Source organism: Oncorhynchus mykiss, chromosome 15 (assembly GCF_057628025.1).
Source record: "Oncorhynchus mykiss isolate SJ-2025 chromosome 15, ASM5762802v1, whole genome shotgun sequence".
NCBI classification, from domain to species: Eukaryota; Metazoa; Chordata; class Actinopteri; order Salmoniformes; family Salmonidae; genus Oncorhynchus; species Oncorhynchus mykiss.
In genome coordinates, this window is record NC_143036.1 from 29,022,068 (window position 1) to 29,034,671 (window position 12,604).

The window sequence follows — 12,604 nt, forward strand, 5'->3', positions numbered from 1 at the left end:
AGGAACCAAACGGAAGTAAACGAAATCTGCACCCGGGGTGTCCGCCCCTGGGTTGTCCCTCCCGTTTTCGTTCCGTTTAAGAAAGGTTTTACAACAGAATCGACGTATTGAATATGCCACAGGTTTGGCGAATGCACGTGACGATAGACAATCATCATGGCGGCGCACAGCAATAATGTCCAAGTAGAGAAAGTAGGAAACCCAGCAAAGAAACGAAATGTGTAAGTAACGTTAGCAAGCTAGTCACCTCCACAAGGTACGCTTATGGACACTCACGGCATGTAAAGATATCAAAGAGAGAGTTAGGAGAAAGTAGTTTGCCAACCAGATTGGCTATGTCGATTGTGTTTAGAAATGCCAACGGGTGGCTGTTGGATGCTTGTTCACTTGTCGACAAGGGTGTCCAACTATGTAACGTTACTTCGGAGAGGAAAGCAGCCAGTGGGAAGTCGCATTTTAAATGTTGTTTTAAACATGAGTGTTTTCAGATTTTAAAGTCTCACGTTAGTGTTAAATCAAGTTGTACTGTGACCACAAACGACAGTACCGTCTCGAATGCAGCACTACAGAGGAGTGAGAATAAAACTACAGTGGATTGTAAACCATCAAAGGTAAATTGTGCTATGGATGCAAGGACTGACCATCCATGGTATCAACAGTATTGTTTGAACCTGATGTTATGAGGCTATACAGTGTTTGTTTATGTTTACAATGTTTACAAACATTGGAGAAAAATAAGCTTATATTTTATGTTCTAATGCAGTGTGACAGTTGAACTAAGCTCATGAGGTTATGTTCTGTGTGTGTGGTGTATGTGTGTGCATTTTTCACTGGCTGCCAATAAATAGGCCATAGTGGCAAAATAATTACAATTTAGCAATTAAACTCTGGAGTGATAGATGTGTAGAAGATGAATGTGCAAGTAGAGATACTGGGGTGCAAATTAGCACAAAAAAAAAACAGTATGGGGGATGAGGTAGTTGGATGGGCTATTTACAGATGGGCTATGTGCAGTGATCTGTGAGCTCCTCTGACAGCTGGAACTTAAAGTTAGTGAGGGAGATATGGCTCTCCAGCGTCAGTGATTTTTGCTATTCCTTCCAGTTATTGGCAGCAGAGAACTGGAAGGAAAGGTGGCCAAAGGAGGAATTGGCTTTGGGGGTGACCAGTGAAATATACCTGCTAGAGCGTGTGCTATGGGTGGGTGTTGCTATGGTGACCAGTGAGCTGAGATAAGGCAGGGCTTTACCTAGCAAAGACTTATAGATGACCTGGAGCCAGTGGGTTTGGCGACAAATGTGAAGCGAGGGTCAGCCAACGAGAGCATACAGGTCGCAGTGGTTGGTAGTATATGGGGCTTTGGTGACAAAACGGATGGCACTGTAATAGACTGCATCCAGTTTGCTGAGTAGAGTGTTGGAGGCTATTTTGTAAATGACATCGCCGAAGTCAAGGATCGACAGGATAGTCCGTTTTACGAGGATATGTTTGGCAGCATGAGTGAAAAATAGGAAGCCGATTCTAGATTTAATTTTGGATTGGAGATGCTTAATGTGAGTCTGGAAGGAGAGTTTACAGTAACCAGACACCTAGGTATTTCTAGTTGTCCACATTTTCTAAGTCAGAACCTTCCAGAGTAGTGATGCTGGGCGGGCATGTGCAGGCAGCGATCGGTTGAAGAGCATGCATTTAGTTTTACTTGCATTTAAGAGCAGTTGGAAGCCACGGAAGGAGAGTTTATGGCTTTGAAGCTTGTCTGGAGGTTAGTTAACACATTGTCCAAAGAATGGACAGAAGTATACAGAGTGGTATCGTCTGCATAGAGGTGGATGAGAGAATGACCAACAGCAAGAGCGACATCATTGATGTATACCGAGAAAGGTGTCGGCCCGAGAATTGAACCCTGTGGCACCCCCATAGACTGCCAGAGGCCTGGACAATAGGCCCTCTGATTTGACACACTGAACTCTGTCTGAGAAGTAGTTGGTGAACCATGCGAGGCAGTCATTGCGAGGCTGTTGAGTCTGCTGATAAGAATGTGGTGACTGACAGAGTCGAAAGCCTTGGCCAGGTCGATGAATACAGCCGCAAAGGTGTAGACCTTAGTGAAATGCTTACTTATAAGACCTTAACCAACAATGCAGTTTTAAGAAAATAGTGTTAAGTATTTACTAAAAAAAACTGAAGTAAGAACGTTAGAAAAATAACACATTTCAAGAGCAACAATAAAATAATAGTAATGAGGCTATATACACTGCTCCAAAAAATAAAGGGAACACTAAAATAACACATCCTAGATCTGAATGAATGAAATATTCTTATTAAATACTTTTTTCTTTACATAGTTGAATGTGCTGACAACAAAATCACACAAATTATCAATGGAAATCAAATTTATCAACCCATGGAGGTCTGGATTTGGAGTTACACTCAAAATTAAAGTGGAAAACCACGGGCCAGTCCATAGCATCAATGCCTTCCTCTTGCAGGAACTGCTGACACACTCCAGCCACATGAGGTCTAGTATTGTCTTGCATTAGGAGGAACCCAGGGCCAACCACACCAGCATATGGTCTCACAAGGGGTCTGAGGATCTCATCTCGGTACCTAATGGCAGTCAGGCTACCTCTGGCGAGCACATGGAGGGCTGTGCGGCCCCCCAAAGAAATTCCACCCCTCAGCATGACTGACCCACCGCCAAACCGGTCATGCTGGAGGATGTTGCAGGCAGCAGAATGTTCTCCACGGCGTCTCCAGACTGTCACGTCTGTCACATGTGCTCAGTGTGAACCTGCTTTCATCTGTGAAGAGCACAGGGCGCCAATGGTGAATTTGCCAATCTTGGTGTTCTCTGGCAAATGCCAAACGTCCTGCACGGTGTTGGGCTGTAAGCTCAACCCCCACCTGTGGATGTCGGGCCCTCATACCACCCTCATGGAGTCTGTTTCTGACCGTTTGAGCAGACACATGCACATTTGTGGCCTGCTGGAGGTCATTTTGCAGAGCTCTGGCAGTGCTCCTCCTGCTCCTCCCTACACAAAGGCGATGGTAGAGGTCCTGCTGCTGGGTTGTTGCCCTCCTACGGCCTCCTCCACGTCTCCTGATGTACTGGCCTGTCTCCTGGTAGCGCCTCCATGCTCTGGACACTTACGCTGACAGACACAGCAAACCTTGCCACATCTCGCATTGATGTGCCATCCTGGATGAGCTGCACTACCTGAGCCACTTGTGTGGGTTAGAGTGAAAGAGTGAAAGCACCGCCAGCATTCAAAAGTGACCAAAACATCAGCCAGGAAGCATAGGAACTGAGAAGTGGTCTGTTGTCCCCACCTGCAGAACCACTCCTTAATTGGGGGTGTCTTGCTAAATGCCTATAATTTCCACCTGTTGTCTATTCCATTTGCACAACAGCATGTGAAATGTATTGTCAATCAGTGTTGCTTCCTAAGTGGACAGTTTGATTTCACAGAAGTGTGATTGACTTGGAGTTACATTGTGTTGTTTAAGTGTTCCCTTTATTTTTTTGAGCAGTGTACATACCGGTACAGAGTCAATGTGCGGGGGCACAGGTTAGCCGAGGTAATTAAGGTCATATGTATGGTACCGGTCAAAAGTTTGGACACACCTACTCATTCAAGGGTTTTTCGTTATTTTTTACTAATTTCTACATTGTAGAATAATAGTGAAGACATCAAAACTATGAAAACACATGGAATCATGTAGTAACCAAATAACTGTTAAACAAATCAAAATATATTTTAGATTCTTCAAAGTAACCACCCTTTGCCTTGATGACAGCTTTGCACACTCTTGGCATTCTCTCAACCAGCTTCACCTGGAATGCTTTTCCAACAGTCTTGAAGGAGTTCCCACACATGCTGATCACTAGTAGGCTGCTTTTCCTTCACTCTGCAGTCCAACTCAACTGGATTGAGGTTGGGTGATTGTGGAGGCCAGGTCATCTGACGCAGCACTCCATCACTCTCCTACTTGGTCAAATAGCCCTTAACAGCCAGGAGTTGTGTTGGGTCATTGTCAATGGCCTGTCATTGTCCTGTTAAGCACAAACCAGAAGGGATGGCGCATTGCTGCAGAATGCTGTGGTAGCCTTGCTGGTTAAGTGTGCCTTGAATTCTAAATGAATCAGACCGTGTCACCAACAAAGCACCATCACACCTCCTCCTCCATACAAATGCAAATAGTCCAGATAGCCATTTGATTAGCTGTTCCGGAGTCTTATGGCTTGGGGGTAGAAGCTGTTAAGTCTTTTGGACCTATGCTTGACTAGACATGTCTGGAGAGTGGGGCTAACTTGCCAGGTACTATCACTGGGAAACGCCTTTGTTTTAACCACAGATCTTTTTGATATATTCAAATCCCACAGAAAAGAAAACGAAAATGCAATGATCTGAACCAAGGAGAAATTGATTCATTGGCCTTCCACCACAAGGTAATCTTATGTTCACCATTACTTAGTTTACCCATTACCATTACTCAGACTTTTTATTGTTGACCACTGCTTATCATTGTGTTATGACCAGATCAGGTCTGCCATTTTGGAGGGGACCAAATCCTTAGTGGATGCTGGGCTCTCCTGTGAGTACCTGAGTGAGGTCAACGATGCTCAGGAGGGTCCCCTGCCATCCCACGAATGCAACCTGGCAGCCTTGTGTGACATGGCTAAAGAGCTCCCTCTAGTGAGTGAACATGGAGAGGACCCAGTTCAGTTTATTGAGTCTGAGGATGGCTGTAGTACAACACACCTTGACCTGTTCACACGGATCACAGAGAATTGTATGGACTTTGCCATGGAGGTGATGCTGATGGGAGAGAAATACATTATCCCACCACGATGTGCCTTCCTGCTCTCTGATTTTGCCAGAATGCAGCCCCTGGTTGGTTGTGAGTGTACAAAACCTGATCATGATAAAGAGCTTGCGTTTGCTGATTTTATGTTTTGTCAGTGCAGAAATACATTGTCTTTATAAATCTCCTAAACTCTCTAAAAATGTTTTGAGGAATCGAGTGGAGAGAAGGCAAGGCTTTAGTGAACTAAATAAGGATCCTCTCTGCCTGTGTAGGCCTAATGTCTTAGAACAAGGTTTCCCAAACTCGGTCCTGGGACCCCCCCCTCCCGGGTGACGGTTTCATTTTTTTCCTCAAGCATTACACAGCTGATTCAAATAATCAAAGCTTGATGTTGAGTTGATCATTTGAATCAGATGTAGTGCTAGGGCAAATAAACCAAATGTGCACCCAGAAGGGGTCCCAGGACCTAGTTTGGAGAAACCCTGTCTTAGAAAATTGATTATTTTGCAGATGGAAAGTTTTTCGACCTCATTGTCCTGGATCCTCCATGGGAAAACAAGTCTGTAAAAAGGAGTGGCAGGTCAGCGTTCTTATTCAGTGTGATTTTATTCCAAGCGACATCCACTGCAATGTATGACTCTGCGAACCTCTTATTCTGTTTTGACCATATTGTGCATTTCTCCTGCTGACCTCTAGGTATAGCTTTCTGCCCTCCTCCCAGCTCAAACGGCTCCCTGTCCCACTGCTGGCCTCCACAGGCTGTGTGGTGGTCACCTGGGTGACCAACAGGCCCAGCCACCTGCGCTTTGTCAGGGACGAGCTGTACCCACACTGGGGTGTGGAGGTGCTGGCAGAGTGGTTCTGGGTCAAGGTAGAACAGAAAGGAACCTAGAATTTATCAAAGTCATTATAGTTGTTTTAAATCTATTTAGTTTAAATGACACTACTAAATGGTGATGTTTCATCTAGGACCTCTAATGTTGAATTTGCTTCTGAAATGAGCTATATGGTCTTTATGAACGTAAGCATTTTTCTCTGATGTATTGTCTACGTTTTCGCCCTCAGGTCACCAGGTCAGGGGAATATGTGTTTCCACTGGATTCTCCGCATAAGAAGCCTTACGAGGTGTTGGTACTTGGTCGATATCGTGGGTGCGGACACCACTCACACAGGTGTGACAAAATAAAAATGTTATTCCATTGTATTTTTTTTTACCCCTTTTTCTCCCCAATTTCATGTTATCCAACTGGTAGTAGTTACAGTCTTGTCTCATCGCTGCAACAAGGTCGAGAGCCGTGCATCCTCCGAAATCCAACCAAGCCGCACTGCTTCTTGATACAATGCCCGCTTAACGCAGAAGCCAGCCACACCAATGTGTCGGAGGAAACACCGTACACCTGGCGACCTTGTCAGCGTGCACTGCCTGCCACAGGAGTCGCTAGTGCGCGATGGGACAAAAACATCACTGCCCTCACCTAAACCGGACGACGCTGGGCCAATTGTGCGCCACCCCATGGGTCTCCCGGTCGTGGCCGGCTGTGACAGAGCCTGGACTCGAACCCAGAATCTCTAGTGGCACAGCTAGCACTGCGATTCAGTGCCTTAGACCACTGTGCCACTCGGGAGGCTACTTTTTTTTTTTTTACATGAATTTCTTAAAGGACCGGTGCAGTCAAAAACGGGATTTTAAATATGCAGTATTTCCACACCAAGGTTGGAATAATACGGTGAAATTGTGAAAATTATGTTAATGCCCTTTTCGTGTAAGAGCTGTTTGAAAAGACCCACTGAAATTTCTGCCTGTTTTGGTGGAATTGAGTTTAGTGCTGTCAGGTGACATCACCAGGTGGTAAATTAGTTAATAGACCAATAAGAAAGAGTTACGAACCTCTCTGCCAATAACAGTTTTCAGTTTTCCCCTCTACTAAAACCATTCCCAGACAGTCTTAGCAAAATTCTTGCTTGAGATATTGCTCTCTTGCTAAGAAGCTATTTTTGTTTATTTTTGACCATTTTAATTAAAAACAATCACTGTGAGGTACTTAATTGTTACCCAGAAATGATTTAACGTTGAGATAAAAAAAAAAAACAATGGCTGTATTGGACCTTTTTTTAAGTCTCCTGTGTATTTTCTTTCATTACTGGAATGTTCGATCTCCTCCAAAACATGACGCGCTTTCTCCATCTCCTTTACAGCTCTCTGAGGAAGACAGAGCTCCCTATGGAGGAGCAACGTGTGATCGTCAGCGTCCCATCGGCCCTACACTCCCATAAACCTTCACTCTCAGGTCAGTATTCCCAGCACGTCCTGGTTCCACCAACAGCGTCATAAGTATGTCAGCGTCATAAGAACGTAATGTGGTAGCCAAGTGCGTAGGAATGAATGAATACAGTTCCAGTAATGAAATTCATAATTGGAGAAATGATTGAACTGAATAGTTTCACCACTAGAGGGCAATACTGTGACGTAAGTGTCCGCGATTGCTGTGTTTTGACCTGGCTCGCTAACTGTCAGTGCTCTGTTCTCACTGACTCACTCTCTGTCCCTCACTCTTTAAAAGCACAAGACAATGCCTTGCTATTAAACGGAAGGACATCAGCTGCAAGGTCTGTGCTCTAACCTGTCCGAATGGCTAATTGTGACCCCAGTTTGTCACGATGTGCTGCTGTACGGCCTGATTGGCCTTTGATTGTTAACAAGTCAAACCTTTTCTCTGATCCGTACAATGTTGTTTAGAAAGCAATGATGAGACAATGATTATGTAGAGTGGGGCTTGACATCAACTCTCTGCTTCTTCAGGGAAAGCGATTTATGCGTGTTTTATTTACTTGGGTAGCAAGAGGAAGAGGTTTGTCAGTGCGGGAAAGTGGCAGGATATTGTGAGATTTAAATTCGTTATGACTGCATTGTGCTTTGTAACTATTGGGTTGAGAATATATTATGAGTTTCTAATTACGCTTTGTTTCACAGCGTTGTCTTTTCATTGTTACAAATAATAAGTAATAGAACACACCGTATCTTTGCCTTGGGCAAGAGTTGCAGCAAAACAGTGTGATATCGTTTTTTTTCCCCAGCCATGATTGATAAGTCCACAGTCAAACTCAAAGAGCACGCTATTTCACACTCGCCAAGTAACCCATCATCATTTGAGCCGCTGTCATTCCGAATTGTGTGTTTTGATATATCACTTTTTGGTGACGTCATCCCCTTCTCATCCCTGTCTCTGGCTTCCAGTGAATCCCCCTCCAACCCCTCTGGGTAGCAGGGAGGCTGTGGTGGTCATGGTAGAACGCAGTGCTGCTGGGATGAAATGTCAGAGGAGCTGGTCCCGCGGAGAGGTGCCACGGCACATTAACATAACCTGTGATAAAGAGGTATAGAGCGGACCTTTTCTGATCCTGAAAGGTTCTATCGACCCGTTGGCAAAAAGGAACTTCCGGACGTGGGCATTAATGCTGAATATTCACTCTGGAGTACCCAGGGGCGGGAAAAGGATTTGGGCTGCTGTCCTTTTCTCACACCCCCTCTGGTGGATTCTTATGCAACAGCTTGAAATGGTGAATATCCACAGTGCTAAGTCTCTAAACCGCCCCCTTCTAAAACACAAAGTCCTCTTCCTCAGTCACTGTTACCACAGGGCAATATCCCTGTTAGGGGATTGGAGCACAAGTGGTGTATGTAGTCCCAAGTGTTTTGGATGTGCCAGGTCTGGAGGCAGTGGCCAACTCTTTACCCCTGACCTCAGTATGACATCACAGCATGGATGTCCTAAACAGAGGGCGGAGCGGAGAGCGACTCTGTGATCCGATAGCTCTCTACCCCCCCTCTCCCCCAGTGATCCTGTTAGTGACATCAGACGTGTGTGTGTGTGTGTGTGTGTGTGTGTGTGTGTGTAGCTGCAGTAGGGATACAGAGGGACACCAACGCTCACTCTCTACCTCAGAGATCCAAACACATCCTCGCCAGATGGCCGAAACGGCAGAAAAAAAGTGTTTATGCTCCTCAGAGTGTGAATAATCTGTTTGCTTTTAATTGTGGCTCCAAAAAACTTTGGTAATTAGCTAAAGTTGAATATTTTCCTCCCAGCATTGTATTGTAATAAGCGGCTAATTGGCAGTGCCCTCTTCGTGCCCGCCCAATTCAATGGCACCCAGCCAGCGTGTGTGAGATTCTAATTGACTTGTGAAAAGATGTGTGCTACTGTTTAAACTCAGAGAACCTGAGATAATGGTGAGTGATTTATATTTGTTCTATTTCACATGTAGAAGTGTGTGTGAATTGGAAATGTTTTTTTTTTTTGTATATCCCAACTCGACCCTGGAGCAATTAGGGGTACGTGCCTTGCTCAAGGGCACATTGACCGATTCTTAATCTTGACGGCTCGGGGTTTCGATCTAGCGACATTTCGGTTACTGGCCCAACACTTTAACCACTAGGCTACCCGCTGTCCTGGGGTGGTGAGAAAGGCAGAGAAAATAACTTTCCTCACTCACAGCTGGAGGTGCTGAGTAAGGTGATATATGTACAGTATTTCTACCACTTTTAGCCAGTGGTGTAAAGTGCAAATGTTACTTTAAAGTACTACTTAAGTAGTTTTGGGGGAGGTGTCTGTATTTTACATTTATATTTAAAAAAAACTTTTACTCTACTATATTCCTGAAGAAGATATGTACTTTTTACTCCATACATTTTCCCTGACACCCAAAAGTACTCGTTACATTTTGAATGCTTAGGCAGGACAGCAATCATCTATCAATATAATGCGTTGTCATTCCTACTGCCTCTGATCTGGCAGACTCCCTAAACACAAATACTGTGTTTGTAAATTATGTCTGTGCCCGTCTGTATGTAAATACAAAAATAATTTTAATTGTGCCGTCTGGTTTGCGTAATATAAGTAATTTGATTTATAGCATTTACTTTTACTCAAGTATGACAATTGAGTACATATTCCAACTGCTTTTACCAAACACTTTTATCCAAACCGACTTACAGTACAGTGAGAGAATCAATATTTGTGTTCCCTGTGAGACTTCAACCCTCGACCTTGGCGTTGCTAGGGCCACGCACTTACCATCTGAGCCACACAGGACCGCACACACTGCAGTTTATTATTTGTGAGTGTTTGTGGTTTTATAACCTCCACTCACTCAAAGTATTAATTCCCTGAAATACCTCACTTTCAAAATGAATGGGTTGAGATCAGGTGGGGCAGGAGAACAAGCACTGTCATCAATACCCTTAACTTGGCTGTCCCAGGATCAGTGTGACAACCCAAACGGCACACTAATGCTTATTTAGTGCATTACATTTGAGTCCCGGTGGAAAAGTAGTGCACTAAATAGGGAATAGGTTGCCATTTGGGATTTACACCGAATGTGCAGGGTCTAAACTCAAGGCAGCAACACTGAGAGAAACATCACAAAGAGCTAAGTTGAGCCGCGAGGCAAGCCGCAAGTCTCACACCCCCTCTCTTGCCTTGAGTTTTTAGATAATTAGACCTTTTTATTCCCTCTCCAAACTTTGCGGGCTGAGTCACCGATCAGAGTGTTTCTTCTGTGTTAGTCTGTGAGCTTTTCATGTTTGGCCTTTCTCCCCCCCCCCCCACCCCCTAACTTTTTTCTTTCTGACATGTTTCGTAAGAGAGGTGTAGGCTGGGCAGGTTTGGGGGGGGGGGGGGGGGATTGAGGGAGGGGGCTTAGACTCTCTGGGGTTTTGGCACTCATTAACCTGCCTAGTGTAGGGTGAGTGGAGTGTGTGACTGGGGCGTGAGCATGCATGTGAGCGAGCAGACAGCACCAGCGCAGGGGCGGAGAAGAAGTGAACCCTGTCGGTCAGGAATGCTGTTCCTGGAACACCATTGTTCCCCCGCTCAAGGACAGCCAGAACACCGCCATGCACGAATCCAGCATTCATTGGCAAGCCAGACATTAAGCCCCCACTCCCCCTTCTGCACCAGCTAAATACCCCCATAGGCTGATCCTGCTCAGATTTGTACTTTCTATCAGAATAATCTATTATTTCTAATCTCCTCTGAGGACATCTAAAATGTCTTGAACTCCCTATCCTCTCCCTCTTCTTTATTGACAGATATTAGAATGTGAGATGGGGAGATAGAGGAATAGAGTTCAGAAACTGAGTGACTGAACTGGGGATATAACCTGTGCCTCAAGGGGTTACCTGCTGTCTGGAGGCAGCAGCACTACCAATAGACCAGCCCTAGGTGCCCTGTTCTATTTCTTTGTTTCCCTCCACAGAGGTGTTAAGTCCGTACGTGGGTGCCGACGCCCGGTGCCTGGAGCTGTTTGCCAGAAGCCTGCAGCCAGGATGGACCAGCTGGGGCAACGAGGTGATCAAGTTTCAGCATGTCAGTTATTACACCATGGAGCCCACAGACGAGCCCACAGATACGGCTACAGGATCCTTACATGGAGAGTCCTCTCCTCACTTCTCTCTACCTCCTCCAACACCGGACTAATCATCACAGTTTAATAGCATACCGTTGAAGCGTTCCACATCAAAATCCCAATTCGTTTTCATAGTCAAGGAGCCCCTCAAATCTCTCTCCCTCTCTCCATCTCCTTTGATCTGTTATTTTCTTTCATTTGGGACTCTTGATTTGTGTTTCTGGGTCGTAGTATGTTGGGGGTGGTGAATCACAGAGCCCATGATGCGATGGAGGGGAGATGAAAGTGCATCGCTCCGGAGCTCAGATCAAGGTTGATGTTTTGAGCTGAAGCTAATAACCTATAGCTCTATGTTTGGTTCAGATACACAACTGTGTGTTACCTCAGAGTGGTGTGTTGTGCATTGATGATGGAGCTATGCTGGCACAATGCCTGGTTTAATAATTGTCAAAGTGTACGTACATGTTTTATGTGCTGAAATGTGTTGGGTAATGTGTATCCATTTAAATCCAAGAGTTGAATAAAGAAACCAAACTTTATTGTTTTGTATGACTCGACCCAGCCATAAGATGCTCTGATTTTGTGAGGACATTTGCCCTGTCCCATTGTAGAGATATGAATTACCTTGCACCCTTTTTGATGTGTTTTTCTGAGTGCAATGGCTATTTCATGTGTCCCAAATGGCACCCTTTTATAGAGCTCTGGTCAAAAGCACTGCTCTACATAGGGAATAGGGTGCCATTTGGAATGCACAATGCGGCTGTCATCCAGGTTACAGAGAGAGACCACCAGCTCCACTGCGAGCCATGCCTGCCTCTGAGTCTGCTGTTTGTATGTAGGAACCAAACAAATAACAGTACCTGAGCCATAAACAGTTAGATTACGTCATTCTCACACCATCCCTACCTACTAGTTTGGAAGGTGCCAAAACACTTTTTTTTGCCACCTCTCACACCTTCATCCATCCTTGGCTCTCTTCCTCCCCTCCCCTGTGTGGCTGGATAAGGTATGGGCAGGGTGGGGCTATTCTAACGGGCCTTTAGTTTCTCTGGGGGACTGTCACAGAGCCAGATGAGGATGAGTTACAGCCACTGCAGCACACAGCATAGCAATCACTAACTAATGAATCCAGAACAGGATCATTTCCGCATTACACGTTCTCTTTGTTTCTTTCTCCCTTTCTCATCCTCTATCTATTTCTTTCCCTCCTCTCACGACAGGAGGAAAACATGAATGAGAAACAGCAGAATGAGAGGTTAGATGTAATGTATTCCTGTCTGGGTAAAGAGGTAGACTCAGATATTGGACACTTATCACAGATTGAATTAAAGGAGTGTAGTGCTTTCTCATTAGTCTGCTCCCCAGGTGAGCACTTACTGAATTTATT

General features: G+C 45.0%; 1 protein-coding gene across 4 annotated transcripts; it reads left to right on the plus strand.

The window, feature by feature from the left end:
* Positions 1-11: 11 nt before the first annotated feature.
* Positions 12-11,756, plus strand: mettl4 (methyltransferase 4, N6-adenosine). 4 transcript variants are annotated; one of them, XM_021562965.3, is made up of 9 exons: positions 69-221; positions 545-611; positions 4,385-4,450; positions 4,542-4,902; positions 5,320-5,389; positions 5,506-5,680; positions 5,875-5,981; positions 7,006-7,097; positions 11,068-11,756. In XM_021562965.3, exons 1-9 carry the CDS (start codon positions 157-159, stop codon positions 11,286-11,288), a joined length of 1,224 nt encoding a protein of 407 aa, XP_021418640.1. In that variant the 5' UTR covers positions 69-156; the 3' UTR covers positions 11,289-11,756. The 4 variants fall into 4 exon arrangements, with proteins under 4 accessions (XP_090055945.1, XP_021418640.1, XP_021418639.1 ...); XM_090199819.1 differs by lacking the exon at positions 545-611 and having other exon boundaries at positions 12-221; XM_021562964.3 differs by having other exon boundaries at positions 177-611.
* The last annotated feature ends 848 nt before the right edge of the window (positions 11,757-12,604 follow it).